This window comes from Sorghum bicolor, chromosome 3, assembly GCF_000003195.3.
Source record: "Sorghum bicolor cultivar BTx623 chromosome 3, Sorghum_bicolor_NCBIv3, whole genome shotgun sequence".
NCBI lineage: Eukaryota > Viridiplantae > Streptophyta > Magnoliopsida > Poales > Poaceae > Sorghum > Sorghum bicolor.
The window spans coordinates 772,926-796,131 of record NC_012872.2 but is presented as its reverse complement, the minus strand read 5'-3'; the positions used below and the strand labels follow the sequence as shown (position 1 = coordinate 796,131).

Sequence of the window (23,206 nt, the reverse complement as noted above, 5' to 3'; positions counted from 1 at the left end):
AAACAAAACATCTCCAAGAGTTTTGCAAATCTAACTTGCCATTTACCAAAATGTGGATCCAACTACCAAAAGTTCAGCACGCGCGCGGTCTCGGTCTGTTCGCTGACTTCCTTCGCGCGTTCAGCAAGTTCGCCACCACTCGCGTTGAGGAGGTCCGCCGCCAGTTGCTTTGTCCCGCGGCTCGGTAGCTGCTCTCTAGAGATCGGCAAGTCCACGGTTGGTCGTTGGAAGAAGTGCATGGAGATCGGCAAGCAGTTCAAGTTTCCCTGGAGATTGGCAAGTAGTCTACGATCGCCGCTAGCCGGTGGCCGCTGAGCCACGATCGCTGATCCATCTTGCTGCTGCCGTGTGATCGGTGTTTTCCGATCGCGCGTGGGAATCGCGATCGCGTGCGGGAGTCGTGGTCATGCGCAGGAGTCGCGGCAGATCGGTATTTGCTAAGTCGCGGATGGACTTGCATAAATGCCAAGCCCCTTCTGGAATTTGCCAAGTTTTCAAAAATGCAAAACCAATATGTAAACTGTTAGAGAGGTGTTTTTATGAATTTTGGCAAAAATCAAGAATACAAAAGCAATATGCAAAACTGTTGGAGAATCTCTAACATTTATGTTCCTAAACTAAGTTTACTATAAAAATATATTTCATAACAATTTAGTGATACTTATTTTGTATAGTAAATATTAATATTTTTTTGAATAACTTTGGTTAAGCTTTAATTAAATCGTTTGATTTCTCAAAAAATAGAATTATTACACCAGTATACTACTGTCCTGTTTCCTCCTACCACTCGCACCGTGTGCACTGACATTAACGAGGAAAACAAACAAAGGGATCGGTCGGGACAAGCTAGCTCTCCATTTTTCACTTTTATTTATATATTTTTTAAATACTCGGTTCTTCGAAGAAGATATCCATAGGTGTAAGGTGTGCTTGTGTGCGTTTATAGGAATAAGTATGTACTTATATTTTTAAGCGTCTGCGTCTGTAATCGGGTCCCGTAAAAATAAAATCATATCAGAAAACCAGAAAAAAACAAATAATAATGGGTGGGTCAGACAGCCCATGTTATTTTTTTTAAGTAGAGACAGCCCATGTTAAATGGACCAAGTGCCGCGACGCTTCTGCATGCTGTGTTGCTTGCACGAAGACTAAAGAGAAGCCAGGTCAGGCCCAGTTCTCGTCCAGGTGAAATCCAGCCCAGCCCACGTAGGAGCAGCACACCAGCACAGCACGCATGGATGGCGGGCCCATGGAGGTCCGATTCTGAGACTGATGAACGAGGCAGGCGGCCGACGGCGACGGATCGGAGCGCCAGCACAGCAGGCGACCACCCGTCACCGCCGGCTGCCGCCGCGGGCGCCATCGGCAGCTTGTCCCCACTGCGACTGGGACAGCCCCTGAAGGCCATTTTTTTAATATAACCTGTTTAGATTTGAAATTTTTTGGCAAAAAAGAGAAAAATTTTTGTGGAATTGGGCTAATAACTAAACGGGGCTAAAAAATTTTGAGGCCAAAATTTTAGGCTGCAACTGTGCACGTACTCCTATGGAAGTCCACCAATGACAACTGCAACTGCATGCAGCTCAAGTTGTCATTGGTGGGCTTCTATGGAAGTGCGTGCACAGTTGCAGCCCAAAATTTTGGCCCCAAAATTTTTTTTGGCACCGTTTAGTTATCATGCCCCAATTCTACAAAAAATTTTCTCTTTAGACCAAAAAATTTCAAATCTAAACAGACTCTAAATTTTATTATCGTCATGTCTCGAAACTGAGAACGTATCCAATAAATAAATATGTTCGTAAGAATCTCAGATCACGAGCCTCCCATGATGCACGTGTGTATGCATGCATACAGCATGCTTGTATTTAAGCGCGCAAAATCCAAGATGTTTGTGTATCAGTCAGACAGTCACCGCAAAGATGTTCATTATCGTGACAGTTTAGTGAGCGCGCATGCATGCACTCTCCCTGTTTCTCGAGAAGCCTATGAGTTTTGCTACAATGATGATCATATTCCTGAGGTATATATATGTAACAAAGTTTTGCCAAGTGAACAACGAGAACCGTCGATGAACTAGGTTTCCAAAGTTAATAGACGGTGCCACTCAAACTCAACTAATTGATATATTAAAAAAAATCTTACTTGCCAATGACATAAAACCTGAATTCCTCGGCTGCCATCTAAAAAACATGATTATCATATGTCATTATTAGTGCTAAATTGTATCACCGTTCTCATACGTGCCAACAAGGAGTTTGACGATTGAGTGAACATATATGAACATCAGCGTATTGCTCTTAGGTCTTGTTTAGACCTTGTTTAGATACATTCAAAAACCCAAAACTTTACAAGATTCTTCGTCACATCGAATCTTGCGGCACATGCATGAAGTATTAAATATAGATAAAAAGAATAATTAATTACATAGTTTACATGTAAATCACGAGACGAATCTTTTAAGCCTAGTTACTCCATAATTAGACAATGTTTGTCAAATAAAAACGAAAATGCTACAGTGTCAAAATCCAAAAAAAAATTCATCTAAACAAGGCCTTAGTTCTTAAAATTTTTAGTTTTAGGTACTGTAGCATTTTGTTTTTATTTGGCAAATATTATTCAACCATGGACTAACTAGCTCAAAATATTCATCTCGCGATTTACATGCAAACTATACAATTAGTTTTTATTTTCGTCTATATTTAATGCTCCATACATGTACCGCAAGATTCGATGTGACGGAGAATTTTGAAAAGTTTTTAGTTTTTGAGGTGAACAAAACAAGACCTTATTACTAGTCATTCCCAAATCTCGAAGAAAGATCAACAATGAGCGTCGCTGCTCTGAAATGTTCTTAGTTGGTGGGAATTAAATGGAGAAACTAAATTCGTGCCCAAGGAAGAAAATGTGTAAACTGGTTTTAATCACGCCTGCTAACTAAAACTATCAGAATATAATAATCAATAATAATGTGAAAGAGATTAAAAATCATGGAGAGTGAATTACCAGAAATTTTGTTTTATAATGGCAGGTAAAATAGATATATGTTTTTTTAGCTAATGACACATAGGAAAAATTCCTATGAATCAGCATAATTACAGTTATAATATGGAAGTGATCAAATTGGTTGTTGCGTCAACCTAGTCAAAACTTTGATATCAGAAGATGTATGGAAAATTTTAGGTATTTTTTAAAATATTATGGGTCGAATAGAACAACGTCGCACATAGTTGGATGATTTTTGGGTTACATCTAGACCCGTCTATCAATCATATGAATTTAGACCCGTCCATCAACCATATCAATATATACCTGTTCATCACATATATAGTTGGATGATTTCTGGACATTAGGCCTTATTTGGATATCATTGTATCTACCTCAATCCACATATACTAGAACAATTTAAGATAAAACTTAAACTAGCTTAATACATATTAATCTACACCAATACATATGAATTGAGATAAATACGAGAGTATCTAAACTATACCTGAGATGTGTAGAAATTTACTAGGCAGCATATATTTTTAAATTTTACATGAGGTAGGTCGGAATTTACTAGGTGACATGTATTTTCATGAGCTGGGTCTGGGTATTATAAAAAGATATAGATAGATAGATAAATATAAAAAGATATAGATAGATAGATAAATATAAATATGGATATTATAGATATAGATATAAGTATAGATACAGATATAAAGACTAGATATAAAAGATAATAGATAGATTTATTTACAATTTAGCGCACCATAGACATGGTTTTTAATCCTATTTCCAAAATCCAAAAAGAACCGGTAACGCCAGTTAAATATGAGTGCCACGCGGGCAGCCCACCCGCCCCAGCCGGTATCCCACCCGTTGGCATTCAAATATTGCCCAAGCGGCAGGCGAGTCAGCGGTACGGACGGCCCCGATGCGTCCACTCCTCCCGGTGGCCATCTCCCGCCGTCGATCCTGACTCCCCGTCCCCTCCCACTCACCAACACGTCCAAGCAAGCAAGCGGCACGAGGGCTCCGCAACTGGAAGCATCCATTCCACTCCATCCTCTCAATCGCCTCCGCCTCCCCCAAATTTGAAACCTCCGAGGCGGACGCGACGCGAAGGCGTGCGTCGGTGGTCGAGATTCGAGACGGCCGTCTGGGCGACCGCGCCGCCGCCTTCCACTCCGTCGTCTCTCGCCGCGCCCCGCGGGGGTTGCACGCACTTGGGCGCGCGTTCGGGCGCGGGGTTGGATGCGGCTCCGGCTTCGGCCGACGGAGGTGCTCCCTGGTCGCGACGGCCACGCCGGGACCGTGGGCGAGGTGAGGTGAGATCCCATCCCGCAGCCTTTCCGTTTATTTCTCTCTTGGTAGGATGAAGGATGATCTGGGATTGGTTCCTCTTGCTCGGAAGAGGGGAGGGAGGGAGGCGGTCGTGAATTCGTCGGACGGCTTGCTCATCGGCGCTGCCGCTGGGCGTTGGGTGGGTTGACGGGATCGCGGATTTGAGGGATCTCAAGGGAGATCCTGTAAATATGATGATAGCCTTAAGTTTTAAGAGAGGGATCTCGAGGTAGCCTGCATATGTCAGGAGCCAGGAAGGAAGGGGAGGGGTGGGTCGGTAGCGTGCTGTTGAAATGCGGGATTAGGTTCATGATGCTGCCTGAGGCGATCCGGCTTTGGATTTTCTTGTCTATCTAGGGATTATTTTGATTCTGCTGTTGTGTCTGTGATAATCCATAATATGATGGTAACCTATTTCGTGTGCAAATGCAACGTTCTTGTAGTAATCATGCCGAGTGGTAAAGCAAAAGCTCCAAAGGGTGGGGAGGATCCTGGAATTCCGCCAGTTCCTTGTGAAGGGGAAATTAGCCATGAGCCACAGAGACAACGGTCGCTCAACGGGTAAAGCCCTCATAGCTTTTTTTCCCTTTATATATATATATATATATAAGCATTCACAGTATGTAGTACTATATTTTCTTATGGATACCTGCCCTTTACCTTCAGGAGGACTACTGGTCCGACCCGCCGTTCGACCAAAGGAAATTGGACACCCGAAGAGGTATGCCAAACAAACTTTAATGCTGCTTTTACAGATTCTTTTTGCTTGGTTTATTTACTGAATGTCTAGTATGGTGCGTGTTTGCTATTCAAATGTAGGATGCTATATTGTCCCGCGCGGTTCAGACGTACCAAGGGAAAAACTGGAAAAAGATAGGTACATTTTATGGATTGATGCTATATGTAGAAGATGAAGCAGTTTACTCACTTTCATGTCAAGCTGCGTATTCTTGTATTTCATCATTTATACTTCTATTGAGCTTCTGTCCCTGTTTGGAATTCTGTATGCACAAACAGAAATGACTATATAAATCTATGCTCGGTACTATCTTTAGGTTGCAATGACGCAACATCTACCAAGCTGCGTATTCTTCAAATTTCACTTCTCTATGTTCATGGAAAAAAGAGAGCATTTCTTCATTGCATATGCCTTCTTTTTTCCACTTCTGTCAATAAGAATCTCTCTCTGCCTCTTGCCTTAAGTCCAAGCTTTGACAAAATGCCTTCTACTTTTTCAGCGGAATGTTTTCCAGACAGAACCGATGTACAATGTTTGCACAGGTGGCAAAAGGTTCTAAACCCTGAATTGGTCAAAGGGCCATGGTCCAAAGAAGTAAGCATCCTATTGGCTTTTCTATTTTGGTTTTATTTCTTATTAATATTGAGCCTACCCCAACTTGCTTGGGATAAAATGGCTTTGTCTTTGTTGATTCGGCATCTTATGATCACTTATTCAACACAACATATTAATATCAACCTGTTCTCTTTCTGTTTATAGGAAGATGAAATCATAGTTCAGATGGTAAACAAATATGGGCCAAAGAAGTGGTCGGCCATTGCTCAAGCTTTGCCTGGACGCATAGGAAAGCAATGTCGAGAACGGTATGCCACAGCAAATTTCTTGTCTGCTTTAAGTTTCATCAAGCTTGCATGTAAGAAAAAACATTTTCCCCCTTTGCAATCGTAGTCCATACTTTGTGTTCAATAAAGAAATGGCAAATGTTAGCTCATGAGTGCTGCTTTGACCTCTGATATCTTTTCACAGGATTGTTGGCACTAGCTGTTTTGCAAGCCAATAACAGCGACGCCATAGTAGAAGCATTACTAAACACTAACCTTTTAAACTGTGTATAAAAATACAATCTTATTTAACCATCTCAGCTTTTGATATTACAAATATGTCTTGTTAACACACTGTGCTCTAGGCATCATAAAGTATGCCTTTGTAAATTCACTCAATTATGGGTACTATAAATATGTTAACTGTAGCTGCTCTAACCATGGACTAACTTATCTGATTCAGGTGGCACAATCATCTTAACCCAGCCATAAACAAGGAGGCATGGACGCAAGAAGAGGAGATTACTCTTATTCATGCTCATCGGATGTATGGAAATAAATGGGCTGAACTGACGAAATTTTTACCTGGAAGGTAACTATATGTTTTCCTTAATATCCACCGGTAAATCTTTACATATGATTATAAAACTATACCTATTTTTTCCAGGAACTATTTTATCTCTGGTAAATGTCATACCGTGCAGTGACAATTTGGAAACCAATATGTGTTAGTTAAAACTGAAAATCGACATGTATTTTTCTGTATCAAGTAATAATGGTGAACTTTTACAGTAAGCATAGAGGGCACACTGCTTATGCTTTATTGCCAATTGATAACACAAAGCTGTTCTCACTTCTCAGTTTACAACCAAATAATAGTTGAGCTACATGTTACTATTGCATAAATCACTCTTTTTTTAGGGGAAAACCACTCTTGTTGTTAGTCAACGGACTCTTTAGATTACCAAAATCATTGAATTTGTAATTTCTATTTCCCCTACAGGACGGATAATGCAATTAAAAATCACTGGAACAGTTCAGTAAAGAAAAAGGTTGATTCATACATATCTTCTGGCTTACTTTCACAAGTCCCATGCCTCCCTCTGATTGAATATCCTGCACAATGCGATTCTTTATCATCTATGGACCAAGAAAACAACGGAGATAGTGTTTGCAATGCTCAGAACACTAGCATGGCCTTGAGCTCTGATTTACAAGTAAATGTGGATGCCAACAAGAGAGAAGCACAAGACTCTCACTCGTCCTTGTGTCAAGGGGCATGCTATCCTTCCACAGAGGCTGTAGGATCTGTTTTGCCTGATGAGAACCACCATGTTCCTTCATCTTTTTCTCAAAGAATGGACCTGCAGATGGATATGGATGAAGGATCAGGAAATTCTATGTTTGCAGATGATCAAACTCTTTGTAGCACATCAAATCAAGAAAAGTCTATGGTGCCATTTGTTGTTGCACAGGAAATGCCTGTCTCTGTGCTATCAGGTGTTTCTAGCGCTGAGCAGAAACTGCACTTAATCTCTGATGCTGAAAGTTTGAAATCTGAACTTTGGAAAGATGTTTCTTTGCAAACTCTTATTTCAGGAGTTACAGTTGACGCTGATGCTTCAAGATTAAATCATCCAGATTCTTCCAAAATGGACACCAATTTTTTGACACAGGCCTACCCATTACACACATCAAATCCATCCGGTGTGATGGAAACTGTGTATGAACCGATGCCGTCGGAGACAATCTCTCCCTCTTTTATATGTTCAGATGGTTTGTCTGTTGCACCCGAAAATAGATCTGAGCCAAGAGAAATGCCAGACTGTGAAGCACAGATGGCCACATCCTCAAACATTTTTTGTGATGGCGATCAATCTGCTATACCTGGCAGCAGTGATGACAGGCCAGAGGCTTTCACGATGACTGAGAGCATTACAAACTGTGGGGGTCAACAGTCAACAGATGCCGAAGAACCTATGGCCACTACAGCAAAAGAACAGTTATCGAAAGACATTGAGACTGTGCCAGATGAAAAGAAGGGTGAGGGAGCTCTATTCTATGAACCTCCTCGATTCCCTGGTTTGGATGTCCCATTTATCAGTTGCGATCTTGTAACTTCTGCTGATCTGCAAGAATTTAGTCCCCTTGGGATTAGGCAGTGGATGCGGTCGACCATGAATGTCCCCACTCCTTTAAGATTATGGGGCTCTCCAACACATGATGAAAGCCCAGATTTGCTAAAGAGTGCTGCTGAAAGCTTCCCATGCACACCATCAATAATGAAGAAAAGACAGAGAGGTCTATTGTCCCCTACTCCAGATAAAAGAATTGAGAAGAAATCTGGGATTGCAAAGGGGGTGACAGATATCTCCTATATGATCACGACCACATGTTCCATGAATGCAACCAACGATGGAGACATTGTTACTGAATCAGTTGTGTGTGCTGAGCAACCTTCTTTTAAACATCTAGACAAGAAACTTGAGTTCTCTAATATCAACATGGAAAACTCTGATGGAGCATCTAAACAGGCCAAAGATCCACAAAATGCAGGGAACAAACGACTCGTGGAGGAGTCCTCGCCAAACGTTGCAAATCCTAACACTGATCTGCAAGACAATATAGTAAGTACATTTTCTGAGTCTTACATAGATTGGTAGTAGCCATATTTTCTGAGTCGTACATAGATTGGGGCCTCCAGAAATGCATCTTGATGACATGCCAACTGGCTAAGTACTTTTTCCACTTGATTTCTTCTTACCGGTAATTTTTTAATGCAGCAACCTGTACGGATTCTTGTTGAGCACAGCAGCAATAACCTTATTGCTGCTGATCATGGTGCAAAGCCATCTTGTAAGGAAGTAATTAGTTCAAAATCAAAGCCTACAGAACTACTTGTTGAAAAATCATCACCATGTATCAATGCGGATTACGAATATGTGAACTTGTAAGATACTGGTCTCACTAGTGTTCCTTTGTTTGAATTATCTTTTTCTTTTGTTAGTTAATCAGTTCAGGCTTCATCAGTGTATATATATGAAACTAAGGGCTTTGTCAAATTTTCTTCTGAACTGCTGCTTTTGCTAGATTGGCTGATACCCCAGGTGTCAAAAGAGGTTTGGAATCTCCTTCTGCATGGAAGTCTCCTTGGTATATTGATATGCACATGCACTTTCAGGTAAATTCATTTCTTTCCTTTACATTCTTTTTTAGCCATTGTCTCATAAATATATAAACATTCTGCAGTCAGCTTATAATCTGGTGGAAATTATTATTAACTCTAATGGCTTGATTGGATATGGGAATTTGATCCATATCTCTAGGTTTAGTTCAAACTTGAAGTAAATCCTAAAAGTTCCTATGTTTCTTAGTTTTGAACTGTGCAAGAGAAGCATCTTCTGTGATTAGCGACTAGCAACTGCTGTTTTTGTTATGTTTGTTTTGGTTAACATCTTTAATTGTGTTCCTATGCTCCTTCCAGGGTTTTGTCAGCCCAGCAGACAGAACTTATGACGCATTAGGATTAGTGAAGCATTTAAGTAAGCACAGTGCTGCTGCTGCAGTGGAGGCCTGTGAGGTGCTAGCAAGTGGCAACAGGACTTCTGATAAGGAAAACAAGGATAATACTGATGGCAAGGAGCCAGTGGCAAGAAAATCACAGGTCAAAATCATGGTGCGTAACATCAACTGGTTATAGTTTAGTACTCCTTCCATCGCAAATTATAAGACAGTCCAAGAATTTTGGAGAGTCAAAACATCTTAAATTTAACCAAAATTATAGAAAAAATTATAAAAACTTATGACATCAACTAAATATATTATGAAAATATAATTAATAAAGAACCTAATGATACTTAGTTAATATCAAAAATGCTATTATCTTATCACATAAATTTGGTCAAACTTAAAACAAGATTCTTGGAATGCCTTATAATTTAGGATGGAGGGAGTAATTTTACTAGCACGGAACAATATCTCTTGGAAACCATAGTTTACTGTTTATCATTTCCAGCAATTTCCCTTATAATGTGCATAGCCTATCTGTCTGAATTATCACAAATGTGGATATAGCAATTTCAGGCCAAAGTGTGAGGAGTAGCAGTGATTGCAACTCAGCATGGTATTTTTTTTTGTCTTTAAAGATCAAGCATTCTAATTCCAGGTAAATATGCAGGCCGAGGCGCGAGTCCTGGATTTCGACGAATCTTCCACACCTGCAAGGACAGCAGATAAGAAATTTGGCAGCTGTCTCGGGAGATCTGTTAGCTCACCCATTCTTCCCTCCCCCAACCTGAGAAGTTTCCGATAGGTAGAATTCTGAGAGATACACCAGATATGGTATAATTATACATTAGCCATATGTACATGTATATGTTCCTAGAGCGCATTGTTCTTTCATTACTCTATGTTACCATGATGTCAGCGTACAGTCAGCCCAGAAACTAGCATCCAAAAGGCAGCAGTATCAGTGAAGTGTTGAAACTTCCCTATCATTCAATTAAAATTATTATTGATTAGTTGCTTACACTGGAGATGTCTCCTGGCACTTAATTTGTACATGAAACATGGTGATGGTGAATTGGTCACTCCGGAGTCCAGCGCGCAGATCAGTCTGATAATGCCCTCGCGATTTTCGAGTTCATGCATTTTGCACTCAGCCATTTCACTTTGTTTTGTATACTTGATTGATACAGTTTGTTTTGTATACTTGATTGATGCATGTAGCTTCTTGTGACAATAACTAGCAAATTAGAGACAATTAGGCCTGTCCGTGGTCACCCGACCCTTTGTTTGATCAGGTATTAGAGACAATCGAGTCTTGCCTTTCACAAGGAAAAAAAATCGCATTTTATCACGAGAAAAAATTTGGCAGGAGTTCTAATAGGGTGTTTAGTTCCCCATAGAACGCAAAATGTAAATGCCAACTACTTTAGAACGGTGAAATACAAAATACCAAAAGTTTCAAGATTATATTTAGTTTTATCCAAAATATAGAATTTATTGCCCTCATTGGGCCTTTTTGAGGCTCTTTTGGGTTTTTTAGGCTCTTGAAGCCAAAATTCAAAATAGAGAATAACCATTATTTTTCCAAAAAAATTGCATAGTGTTTAGTTCCATTATACAAAATGATGAACCAAAACCCAAAAAATTTTAGAATAAAAGCAGAACTAAACACCCCCTAAGTAGATGAGAGTCAATAATGTTGTGCTGACGAGAGACGCATCTAAATTCCCATTGGTACAAATTTGTTCACCTTGGCACCGATCCTTGTTAGCTATAGCCTATAGGGCATGCTGGCACAGCTCAATTTGCATGCCACTCCGTGATGGGATATGAAATATTCAGGCAACTGGGCAACCCAAATAAGTATCACGACTCAGCTAATGGCCTCAACGGTCTTTCAAAGTCGATTTCAGCAAAAAGAAAAAAAGGGTTTCCAACTAAGTCGCATGGAGTACAAAAGGCACAAACATAACTTGCTAATGACATCCATCATAAACACTTCTTCCTATATTAGCAAAAAGGAAGCAGTGGCATTTCTCTCCATGATCGCTATGAGGTTCAGTCAAGCTGTACTTTCTCCAGTTCACCAATCATTTCCTCAAACTGCCATAAATGGGAATCAAGTCAGATTCGACGGCAGCAACAAAGAAAATATTAAAAAAAGGATTGGTCTCCTAGAGGAGTAATCTGACAGAAACTGGGCTCTGTGAATACCTTCAAAATTTGTCTCAAAAAGTAATCACCATGACGCTTGGTAGGTTTGGACTCCACAACATGAATAACATCCTGCATAATTGCACATCATATATGTATGTAAAGTCTAGTGAATAGCAAATATTACAATTAGATGAGGAAGAACAAGCTGCAGACATAAAAAAGTGGCAATTAATCCCAAATACTGCAATATAAATAATAAACAGCAAAAAAGGCTAAAATCGTGAAGAGAAAATATTCCGACATATTAACAGTTTTCTAACTGCTTACAGAAAAATGATGTGAGCAAAGGGTAAGCAAGCAGCATTACCTCAACAATGTAGAAGTCAAAGTCTGCACTCGATACTATCTTCCCGTCACTGTCAACTGCATGCATTTTGTGCTTGTATGTCATCAGGATTGACCTGTCCAAGTATTTGAGCTAATTTATCATACACAAAACCACCAAAGGAATCAACAACAGAAGTGTAAATTATATTGTACAGACCTTAGTGTTGCTTCATCCATTTCCATATATTGGGCAAGTTTGCTAATTGTTATTGTTGAATATAGCTTTAGATAACTCCGGATCCCAGAAAGCAACTGCTGCTGCTTTACTTCATAGAGAAACAACTTCAACTGAAGGCGGTATGCATCCTGTTGCAGGAACCACAAAACCTTTTAGAACCTTGTGGTAGGCTAGAGCCTATAGATGAAGGGAAGAACATAAAAGGAGTAGTAGTATTAAAGTAGTAACAGCAATAGTGAAGGGGCATAGATAGATCGCATCCTGTAAAAGAAGAGTACAATAATACAACAATTGCAGTAGGCCATCAGCTAAAGTAAAGGGTGTGTTTGGATTCTCTGCTGGCTACTATATTGCCTGGCTAAGAACTTGGCATGAGATATGTGTTTGGTTCTCTGGCCAGTAATGCATTGGGACCTGTGCTTTCCAGAATTTCTTTGCTAAAAGAAGCTAGCGATTCAGCTCGCCTGCAGGAGCAAGGTTAGGCTTGTCTGGTAAAGCAAGGCTAGGCAAACCTAGCTGCACTAGCACAAGTTCCCAAAATTTACTGTCTGGCAATGAACCAGAAAGATCCTATAAAACAACCATAAACTGATGAGGCAAACGTACAGGTACAGCAACATTATGAGGCAAAGTTACCTGGTTATAGTTTGTTAGTGGCTGGTCCAGAACTGGAGGTGATGGTGTAATGAACTTGGGGCAAGCATAAGAAAATAGCTCATCATAAGCAGCATATGCTTCATCATCATATCTCTGCATCTTTGTCATCTTGTCATTATACTTTTCTTTCAGCTGGGTGCTAACATTTTCATCAATGAGCTTGTTCTGTGGGCACAAAGATAGGCAAATTGCCAACAATGCATACATTTGCTCATTTTTCTTCAGTATCTGATCATACTGAGGGGACTTCTGATGGTACTGCTTGTACTTGAGGATATACAGAAGAATCTTGTTGAATTCACGAGTGGCCTCAACGTACCTAGATTTATCCCCCATAAAACAAACATTGCATATATGAGGACAAGGAATTAACATCTTGGGTAATTTCATGGCAGAATAGATCTAAAACAAGTGCAGATGTCAGATTTCCAACCCAAGAAAGCATAAATAAATCTTGGAGGCAATTAAATTTACAGGTTCAAATATCTAGCTGCCTTGCCTAGATGGACAATTGTAAATATGGTCATTAATAAAGCATTTAGCATTGATTGGGTAGTAAGGCAGATGAACTACAATAGCTGATGATGTTATTGCTCTGAGTACCAGACTGTAATATAAACCTTCAAAGTGTTGCAACCATATGATGCGTAACACCAATCCCTTTAAATTAGTCAACTAAGCTATATGTGCCAAACTCAATGCACTAGGTCCCAAACATCCTTAGGCCAAGCATAGTTGATCAGAAAAGTAGGTTTGCCACACCTGCGCATCATAAGGTTGGCGAAGCCATAGTGGTAGATGGTGGAGATGTGGCTCCCAATGACAATGGTGTAGACCCCTTGCTGGTTGAGGTCGATGGGCGCGAGGCACTTGAGGCCAGTGTGGTAATCCCCGAGGAGGCAGTGTATCCTGAGGAGGCCAATCATGCTGTAGTAGCCGAGCACTTTGAGCACGTTGCTGCCACCCTCGTAGTCGTAACCATCTGTGGCGGTGAACTGCTCCAGGCCCTCCTTCTCCCTCTCGAGGATCTGCGTGATCATGGACTTCTCGACCAGCGCCTTCAGGTAGTTGAGGACCCCGTAGACGTTCCAGGCCTGCACGTACGTTCGATTTGGCGAGAGCAGAGCAGTCATTCACTGACACTTCTTGGGACTTTGTTGGGGGGCAAGCAACTGGCAGAACAGGCAAGAAAAGAAACATAGTAATAATTTGGAAGCATAAAGCAACCTTTTCGAACTGCTTGAGCTGGCTGAGCTCGTCCTCCGTCTTGGTCTTGAGCTTGGCGCGGTACTGGCAGAAGCTCTGGAACTGGTAGACGAACTCGTCGACCATGTCCCAGAGCCACTGGTTGGGCAGCTGCATGTTGACGACGCCGTGGAGGACGACGCTGAAGAGGTCGCAGTAGTTGGTCCATGACTCGGCGCGGTGCGCGGCGGTGAGCGGGGAGAGGCGGGCGTGGGCGTGGCGGTACCAGAGCTCGCGGTAGAGGAGGAGGAAGACGTGGTCGCCGTCGCAGTAGGGGGCGACGGCCTCCGCGGAGGGCCAGGGCGCGTCGCGGAAGAGGCGGTCGGAGAGGCGCTGGAAGCCGCCCTCGTACATCTGGTGGATCTCGTACACGTTCTTGTCCCGGATGTGGCGGTACAGGTGCACCACGAACGTCTTCACGGAGTCCGGCACGTAGTTGGGGTCGTACGCGTCGGCCGCGTGCGGCGGCACCGACGGCGGCAGGCCGTCCTCGCGGTCGTAGGGGGCGGCCGCCATGGTGGGAGGCGAGGCGAGGGGTTAGGGTTCGGGGTGCGGCGGCGCGGGGTGGGTCGGAGGAGGACGAGATGGGGGGCTTTGTCTGTGTAAGAGAGAGATGTGGGGCTTTGCGGGCTGCTTGCTACGTGGGCCGTGGCGAGGCTTTTGGCAGGTTGGGCCGGCCCGCGTGGCGGTTCCCGTGGGCGGTGTTTGGGTTGGCGCGAGGGAAGTGAGGGCCGGGGCGGCTGCCGGGTCGCCGTCGCGGCGTCCTCCGTCCCACGAGCACCGGCGTCCGGTTCGGATTCGGTGACACGCACGGCACGGACGAAAAAACCCCACTGGAAAGAGAGGATTCCTCCGCCGCGTCCGCGTTGGAGTTGGACTGGAGGACAGCTCACGCACGCCGCTGCTTTCGCAGCCAGCCAGATCCGTCGGTTCCAACGAAACAATCCCACCCACGCCCGCCACCGCACCGGCATTCCCATCTCCAGTTCTCCATCTCCATCTCCATCTCCGATCCGCTGCAGCCGCAGGCACGTTCTCCTTCTCCATCTCTCCGGCCGCCCGGCGCGCGGCAGCCAGCGTCAGCGAGCGGGCCACTGTGTCTGTGTGTGTGCGCGTGCAGCTACCTAATTTTCGCTGCACAAAACCAGGGAGCGTGGGGGGCAGAAAAGGAAGGGGGAAAAAAGGGTGAGACAGAGGTGCGCGGCCAACCTGCGTGGTGCGGGTGGTTTCGAGCACGGGCGAGCGCTCGCTGCCGATCCCAATCCGGCCAGCAGCGGCCGCCCCGCCCCGCACCGCCGGGCCTCCCTCCGGCCGTTCTCCCCGCCCGCCGGCCCGCCAGCATCACACCATGGCGGGCTCCATGGTGGACCGTGCCACCAGCGACCATCTCATCGGCCCGGACTGGGCTAAGAACATGGAGATCTGCGACATCTGCAACCGCGACCCCGGGTACGGACCCCCTCTCCCCCTGCCTTGATCCGTCCCAGATTCGGGCTGCTCCGCCACCGGAATCCCTAGCCCCTCCCGCGAGATTCCATGCTCACAGCCGATAGAGGTCGTCTCGTCTCGATCGCGCCTGCGATCAAATGTGGTTTTATGCCGTGGAGCAGTGTGATTCCCGACGCGCTCGGCTTCTCGGAGTTAGGTTCCAGCTAGAGGCGCTCCGTGCTGCTGGAATTCTGAACTATCCGGCACGGGGTCTCTGCCAGGATCATCATTTCTGACTCTGCAATTTATCTGCCTTGCTCCGTTTGCATTCTCATGTCTTTTAGGTGAAAAAAAAACTGTTACTAGTCTCCGATCGTACAGTAGAGTGGGCTTCATTCGCCAATCATTGTTCCATCACAATTGGGCAATCCCTGGTTTGGCCATTAGTGCTCCATGCTCCATTTGTTGATTATTAGGTCATAATTGGGCAATCCCTGGTTTGCCCAGTACAGGTGCTGAAACCTTATTTTCCAGATCAATCACAGCTAGCTGCATGTATGTGGGAAAATATCCACGACTGGTTTTACAAATGGCCAACAAATTTCAGCAGTGAGCTAGACTAGTGGGGATACGGGGAAGATACTGTAAACTGTCTCTGTATTTTCAATCCAAATGTTTTGATTCAACTTGTGACAATATATTTGAGCTTCTCATTCTGCTGGCAATCGATTCAAACTAATGAATGCAGTGTGTTTTTATTTGATTCATGGTCAAGAATTGGGACTGAATATCAAACATTGTACTGGACTCAAATGATATAGCTTACACTAGGTTCCTCATGTTCATTTCATTTCCCCTGAACAGAAGTCCATTTAGTTTGTTTTGCTCTGCTGTTGTTCGGTTATAGGTTATTGATTGTCCATATCCATACTCGTAACAGGCAATCAAAAGATGTCGTCAAGGCACTGAAGAAACGGATTGGCCACAAGAATCCAAAAGTTCAACTTCTTGCATTAACTGTAAGCCTATCTGCTGACTTGTCATTTACTTTTATGTCTTAAAGTGTGGTAGGCTATTGGTAACTGTGAAAGACTTTTTTGTTGTTTTGTATTGTGCTTCCACAAAATCAACACCTGATCCTCTGGTATTGGTAACTGTCGAATATTTTTTTTTGTCCTTTTGTATCCTGCTTCGACAAATAAAAAACACCTGATCCTCTGTAAGTTATGTGTTGCATTTTTCTTCTATCCAATTTACGTCCCTGTCGTTTGTCTTATGTTTCATTGCATATGCAATTACTCATGCAATCGTACCCATGCATCCTGTGCCGCTAGCAGCATAACTGAGCATAGCGGCGATCTTGCTGGCTGGTTGTTACTATTTAGTCTATTCTTCAGACTCTGATAATTTTAACTTGCACATTTTGTTTCCTTGTTAAAACCACCAAAGAAACACTAACACCCAATAAATTTTGAATTGTCGAAGCTCAATACCTCTGTTAGCTTTATGTTTGTAGAGGTCCAGGATACGCATTTGGCGCTGAACATGTAGTGAATAATTTTTATGATGATTTTTTAATATTTAGCTATTACAAAAATATTAGCATTGTCTTGCTGATGATATCTCTCTATTTCAGCTGTTGGAAACTGTTATAAAAAATTGTGGGGATATACTTCACATGCATGTCGCAGAGAGAGATATATTGCATGAGATGGTGAAGATAGTGAAGAAAAAGGTTCAATATGCTTCATACTTGCAAAACTGTAGTTCTCATTCTAATGAACTGCTGGCTTCTGATGGCGTTTGTTTTCATGTTACAGTCTGATCCTCGTGTTAAAGAGAAGGTATTGGTGCTGATAGATACATGGCAAGAAGCATTTGGGGGACCACGTGCAAGATATCCACAATACTATGCAGCATACCATGAGTTGGTGGTATAATTTTGAAGCTCGACTCAGTTTATTGCTTCAACATTTTCAATTAGCTCATTTGGTTTGTGGTGTATTTGACAAGATTATGATCTTATATTTCTGCCCGGCAGCGTGCTGGAGCTGAATTCCCCAAGAGACCCGAGAAACCTGCACCTTTGTTTAATGGTCAGTCTCAAGCAGCAAGGAATATGCGTAGTCCTGACCAACAGGATGAAGCAGAATCTTCTGCTGCCAATGATTTTCCTGCTTTGAGGTGCGCTTTTTTAATTTTCATTTTCTGTGTCGATGTCTTTTTTCTATCTGTTCTCTTGAATTAAATAGCCTAGCATTTAATTCTTTCACTACTGTCTCTACTCTCTTTACTATCATACAATCTATGAAACAGTAGAATACTGTGTGCAATGATTGTGATATTTCTAGTTTTAGATTGTGGTCTGGTTTCATGTTATGAGGTGAAGGTGTGAAGTTAAATGAAACAATAGAAAATTGTTTGCTATACTGTCATATTTTCTAGTTTCTGCTTGTTATTTGATGATTTATCATCGATTTGCTTCATGCACTGAAGATAGCATGAGCGTTCATGTAAAAAAAAAAAAAACTCAAGCTGTTAGCGGTAGTAGATTCACTAACATAGGGTACTACTCTCTCAGTATATCCAGATGATTGTTTCATGTTCTGACGTTAAGACATTATAGCTAGTTTTTCTTTTATCCATGCGTAGTCTGTTTATTGGATAGAGGGCTAGTGGCACGTTGAGAAGAGATACAGTTGTGTGTATGCCACTGGCTATTGAGTTTAGGATATCGTGCGAGCAAAGCAGCAAATCCCCAATAGCTGATACAAATTTCCCCTGAGAATAATTCATCTGGTTTGTTTTACTGCGTTTATACTGAATGAATGCCTATATTTTCAGCATGTCGGAGATTCAGAATGCTCGTGGTATTATGGATGTACTTGCTGAGATGCTGAATGCTTTAGACCCTGGAAACAGAGAGGTATCAAAGTAGCCTTAGCGTGCACAGAAACACTGACCTCTTTCCTGTATAAATTTTGAAGTTTCAATCAGTAGTGAAGCATGCCATTCTTTCCATAAAAAGAATCTTCTATCTTGTTTTGTTTTGTTTTGAGAAATTTGTGCCAACTGCTGACCAGTTTTAGTTTTAGAAATGACCTTGTAATTTTTACAGTAACAGTTTTGCAACTATGGAGCATCTTTATGCATTAAATGTTATGTATAGGACCCTACCTTACATTGTACTGGGTTATAGTGTGTATATAGTACTAAGGGCTGATACTGATGCGCACAGATAATTTTTAGCGTGCCTACCTGCAATTTTATGTCTATGAACATTCTTATGTGGTTGAATTTACGTGCTGGGCACTCCCGTATGATTTCTAATTTACTTGGTTTACTCCTAGTATTGATGTCATACTCAAGCAATAGTGCCCTACTATATTCCTAATAAGCCATAACCCCCTCTTAATTTGTGAAGGTCTATTGATTATGTTTTTTTACATGCTATGCACATAGGGACTAAGGCAGGAGGTAATCGTGGAACTCGTGGATCAATGCCGCACTTACAAGCAGAGAGTTGTGCAGCTAGTTAATTCTACCACGTGAGTGCGCTTTTTCTCAACTTCATTTTAGTACTTGATGAAGGTCTCTTAGTGCGATATATCTTATGGTAGTGGATGGATGTGCTTCTAATATCGGCACAGATGACCTCCATAGTTTGTTTTGTCAGTTCTTTCTTGGCCCAATGAGGAATAGCAGTGCGATGCAGATATTGGTGATACAGGACAACTAGGCAATAGTTGTGAACATAGTATAATGTTGCTTGCTACGTTCTGCAGGGATGAGGAACTTATGTCGCAGGGGCTTGCATTGAATGATGATTTGCAGCGTGTTCTGGCAAAACATGATGCAATAGCAGCAGGCATTGCAGTTCGAGTGGAGAAAAAACCAAAGTCTTTGCAAGCACTTGTAGAGACTGAGGATTCGGCAAACCAGGATTCCAAAAAGGAGCAGGGACTCATAGATATTGAGGAACCCACAAGCCAAGATGCTGCAAAAGAACCAAATCAAAGGTTTGCTTTCATCACTGTTGCATATGCTTAATTCTCATAACGTCTGGAATTATGTTAATACATGCATGTATGGTTTTGTTCGTACATGCTGGAAACAAGTTCAAAAGTAGCGTTTGATGATCATTTTGGGTTCAGCAAGTAATAATAATATAATATGCCAACCTTTGCAGCTAGGCAGTCCCAAGATTTTGTTCATATATGCTATATGGAAATAGCCATACTTGTAATTTACTGTTCTTTCTATTTAATTGTTTTGCCACATGACTTCTCTAATTACCCTCTTTTATGCATGTTATCTGTCTTGTAACAGTACAAGTGACCAATCTCCTTTTGAGCAATTAGCTCTTCCAGCACCACCAGTGTCAAATGGCGCAGCAACCTCAGCACCAAAATCTGATCTTGGCATTGATCTTCTGAGCTGGGATGATACCCCTGCCCCTGCTACAGCACAAAATTCACTTGCTCTTGTTCCTGTCACAGATCCTCTTGCTGATTCTACTTCATCAAATCAAAATGCGCTAGCAATTGTCGACACATTTTCACAAAACAGCACCGCTAACAGCAATGCTCAACCAGCTGACCCCTTTGGTCTCAATCCAAGTTCTGTTATTCCAGGATCGCAGCCATACAACACTCCAACTCAGCAGCCTTTCCAGTCGCAACAGCCTCCGCAGCAGGCGGCCCTCTATACAAATGGGGGTGCTGTGAACCCTGGAACGTCTTACGATCAGGCATCTCAGTTTAACAATGTTAGTTCTGGGTGGAATGGTCAAACTGCCAACCCGGCGGCGTCCCCACCAGAGCAAACACTGAATTATGGTATGGCAAGAATTCTCATCTCTACATTGCTGTTATATCTTTCTGAAGTGCTGCTTAATTATTAATGATTTTAAATTGTGCACTCTTTTGTATCATTTCTGTCTTTCAATCAGAACTCCCTATATTAATATGAATCTTCTTTTTCTGTCCAAAGAAAATGTGATGATAGTATCCAAACTTTGTAGATGATCAAAGTGGAAACCTTCCGCCACCTCCTTGGGAGGCTCAGTCAGCGGCGAGCAATGAAGTGCCAAATGGCCATTTGGGAGGCATGCAACCTCTCACAGGGCCAGGCCAGATCGGCGGCATGCAGCAGCCACTGCAACCACAAGTTAACCACATGGGAGTTCCACAAAGCCAGCCAATGTACAGTAACCAACCAGGAGTCGGGCTGCCTCAGCAAGCGATGCAACCTGGTCAAGTTGCCGCAACACAGATGCAGCCAGGTTTTGCAAACCAGCAGTTCGGTTCGCTGCCACCAACATCCATGATGGGTGTGCAGTTCGGTGGCATGCAGCCTCCACAAATGTATGGCGGATCGCAGCCAGTCATGATGTACCCGCAACAAATGCCAGTCGCACAGTATGGAGCAATGCCGCAGCAGCAGCCGATGTATGGTGGTCGGTTGGCTGGGTACATGCAGCATCCTGCTGTGGCTGCTGCACACTACTACAACAACCAGGGGACGGCGGGAATGTATGGGTACCCTGGCGCGAACGGGCTGTCTCAGAGCATGTATGGCCTCACGGTGCAGGACAACTCGTCCATAGGGATGACCTCATTGTACCAGACTACGACGGCGCCAACCCCTGCGGGGCAACCAATGAAGCCGACGAAGCCTGAAGACAAGCTTTTTGGTGACCTCCTGAGCATTGCCAAGACGAAGAAAGCATCATGAGACGAGCAGGAGCATCGGCTTGGGCCTTCATATATATTCTCCCATATTTTTGTGATTTTTCATGTTGTTTGATCTTACACTTGTAACATTATCAGAATGTATAAGCTTTTTGGGGTCCTTTTTTTTTATTCCCACGCTGTGATCCTGATCCTATTAGATTCGTTATTATACCGTGTGCGTGTACTGATCACGCGCAAGAGGAAATGTTGGCCGTAAATGATGATTCAATAAAGGGTGTGCCGTACGTACGTACGTACTTACTTACGATATTGTTCTTTTAGGGAATGTGTTACCTTTATTTTCTGAAAAAGAAAGAAGTAGAAATGTACATATAGTGAAGCATGATGTATTCACAATTTATAAATTACTTTTTTTTTTAGAATTTTAGGGCCAAAGCCCTAACCTTTTTTAACCATTGCCAAATGACATTTTAACTTTTACAGCACAGAGGATGGTAAACCATCTGAAAACAGTCAGCGTATAATGGCTAAAGGAAACCTATCTGAAATTACAGAGAGGAAGCTAAACTCCAAGACAGAAAATACCAGTACTATTTCATGATGCGGAACCGACTCCGCCTTCCTTGGAGGTAAGGCGTTTATTTTTTTAAGAAAATTTTTTGTTTGTCACTTGAAGTTGACATGCTTCTCTTTATTGCCATAGGAAAACGTTTCTTCCTTACATGACACCGGCTTTATCTTTTGTGTCTCATTTGACACTACCAGCATGGGGGAAGCGATGACGTGGCATGGTGGTGGTGGGGTATGGAGGAGGCCTCACATCTCTAGAGAGCAGAAACATTGACGTCCACACAACAGCCCCTCCCCCCGCACTTGATGACCTTCCCATCGTCCCCATTTCTTTTTCCTCCCTCATGTCCCACTCTCTATCTCCTAAGAAACCCTAAAGGTCACACCTTTTGCTCATCGCCGCAAAAAATTCAGTCATAGCCGCCACCGTGTTGCCCACAAGCCAACTATCCCGTCCTCGCCTGGATCTAGGACTCAGTTTCCCACCCCCGCATGCCTTTCCCCTCCCTCGACCCAAATTCCAGCCAAGGAGTCACAACTATGCGCCGCCAAAAGTTGCCTCTGCCGCCCCTGCCTAGTCGTGATTTGAGAGTCATCCCCCACAACATGAAACCCTAAAGCTTGCAACTTTCCTCTACCCTGTTCTAGAAATTCGATTTGTCATAGCCGCTGCCACCGGGAAGCCCTAAAGACTACGCCTTTCCCTCACCCACCCCCAAAATTCTGATCGAAGCCGCCACCAAGTCACCCACCCCCACCGCCTCACCATGATCTGGGACTCGCTGGTCATGATGCCTCTTGCTATGCAATATTAGGTACGTCGTGTAATAATTGCTGTCCTTTTTTATTCTCTTGCTTTCCTTTCCCCACCTCCTCCTTTATATTTTCATCGTCTGATTTGATCCATCTCCTCCCGTTCACACCATGATCTTTTCTCACTTCACTGGGCTTGGAGCTTTGGGGCCGCTTTGGATCGCTTGTGGTGAAAACAAGTCGTCCCGTTGCTGAGCGACTTATCTTCTCTGTGATTCTCTCCATGCTCTTTCAATGTAGAAGCAGAAGTGTTTCTTGGACCCAGTAGGAGAAATCACACTGATTTCTCACGCCACCATTTGGCCTAGGCATGGCTAGTAACCACTGGGCCATGCCATGCCGTGCTCGAGCTAGGCCAAAAAATTAGGCTTCGTGTTGTGCTATCGACCCACGGCTACATGGCCATCTATATTCATGGCCCCTCATGCCCCCATCACACAACGTCTCCCTCTTTCCCCATGATTCCTAGCCGCCACACCCCTCCTCGTAACGGCTGCCACATGACCTCTTCCTCCTCCTCACAAATGCCAGTGCCACCTTTTCTTACGCGCCAGCACTCGTGTGGCCTCTTCCTTCTTGTCGTGCCCATGTCGCTTCTTCCTCCTCTTCATCCATAGTGCACCGCTCTTTGGTCTCCCTCGCCACAACACATTGCCCCTCTGCTCCCCTCAATCTAGTGCAA

The 23,206-nt window shown here is 43.2% G+C and overlaps 3 protein-coding genes across 5 annotated transcripts; 2 read left to right on the top strand and 1 right to left on the bottom strand.

The window, feature by feature from the left end:
- Positions 3,951–10,475, top strand: LOC8077571 (transcription factor MYB3R-1). 3 transcript variants are annotated; one of them, XM_021457159.1, is made up of 12 exons: positions 3,951–4,305; positions 4,770–4,887; positions 4,993–5,047; positions 5,146–5,203; positions 5,565–5,659; positions 5,825–5,928; positions 6,350–6,478; positions 6,890–8,513; positions 8,670–8,836; positions 8,977–9,067; positions 9,371–9,562; positions 10,052–10,475. In XM_021457159.1, the coding sequence occupies exons 2-12, from the start codon at positions 4,775–4,777 to the stop codon at positions 10,196–10,198; spliced, it is 2,775 nt and encodes a 924-aa protein (XP_021312834.1). In that variant the 5' UTR covers positions 3,951–4,305; positions 4,770–4,774; the 3' UTR covers positions 10,199–10,475. The 3 variants fall into 3 exon arrangements, with proteins under 3 accessions (XP_021312834.1, XP_021312833.1, XP_021312835.1); XM_021457158.1 differs by having other exon boundaries at positions 4,023–4,310; XM_021457160.1 differs by having other exon boundaries at positions 4,024–4,310; positions 10,064–10,475.
- Positions 11,093–14,608, bottom strand: LOC8080370 (eukaryotic translation initiation factor 3 subunit L). The gene is made up of 7 exons (XM_002454848.2): positions 14,000–14,608; positions 13,535–13,866; positions 12,752–13,091; positions 12,095–12,243; positions 11,918–12,011; positions 11,608–11,679; positions 11,093–11,496 (listed from the first exon to the last, which is right to left on the bottom strand). The coding sequence occupies exons 1-7, from the start codon at positions 14,531–14,533 to the stop codon at positions 11,452–11,454; spliced, it is 1,566 nt and encodes a 521-aa protein (XP_002454893.1). The 5' UTR covers positions 14,534–14,608; the 3' UTR covers positions 11,093–11,451.
- On the top strand, positions 14,860–21,445 carry LOC8078110 (target of Myb protein 1). Its single transcript, XM_021457161.1, has 10 exons — positions 14,860–15,466; positions 16,386–16,464; positions 17,082–17,180; positions 17,266–17,379; positions 17,487–17,629; positions 18,290–18,371; positions 18,908–18,993; positions 19,231–19,464; positions 19,775–20,283; positions 20,469–21,445. The coding sequence occupies exons 1-10, from the start codon at positions 15,366–15,368 to the stop codon at positions 21,179–21,181; spliced, it is 2,160 nt and encodes a 719-aa protein (XP_021312836.1). The 5' UTR covers positions 14,860–15,365; the 3' UTR covers positions 21,182–21,445.

What these genes read in the sequence shown, in the direction of transcription:
- LOC8077571 (XM_021457159.1), top strand. Translation starts at nt 4,775, where the DNA reads ATGCCGAGTGGTAAAGCAAAAGCTCCAAAGGGTGGGGAGGATCCTGGA. An exon ending in GAAAAACTGGAAAAAGATAG is followed by an intron (nt 5,204 to 5,564) that starts GTACATTTTATG and finishes CTACTTTTTCAG; the next exon opens with CGGAATGTTTTCCAGACAGA. An exon ending in AATCACAGGTCAAAATCATG is followed by an intron (nt 9,563 to 10,051) that starts GTGCGTAACATC and finishes TTCTAATTCCAG; the next exon opens with GTAAATATGCAGGCCGAGGC.
- LOC8078110 (XM_021457161.1), top strand. Translation starts at nt 15,366, where the DNA reads ATGGCGGGCTCCATGGTGGACCGTGCCACCAGCGACCATCTCATCGGC. An exon ending in ATCTGCAACCGCGACCCCGG is followed by an intron (nt 15,467 to 16,385) that starts GTACGGACCCCC and finishes TACTCGTAACAG; the next exon opens with GCAATCAAAAGATGTCGTCA. An exon ending in GCAAAAGAACCAAATCAAAG is followed by an intron (nt 19,465 to 19,774) that starts GTTTGCTTTCAT and finishes GTCTTGTAACAG; the next exon opens with TACAAGTGACCAATCTCCTT.
- LOC8080370 (XM_002454848.2), bottom strand. Translation starts at nt 14,533, where the DNA reads ATGGCGGCCGCCCCCTACGACCGCGAGGACGGCCTGCCGCCGTCGGTG. An exon ending in CACTAACAAACTATAACCAG is followed by an intron (nt 12,244 to 12,751) that starts GTAACTTTGCCT and finishes TTCCTGCAACAG; the next exon opens with GATGCATACCGCCTTCAGTT. An exon ending in TTTTGAGACAAATTTTGAAG is followed by an intron (nt 11,497 to 11,607) that starts GTATTCACAGAG and finishes CATTTATGGCAG; the next exon opens with TTTGAGGAAATGATTGGTGA.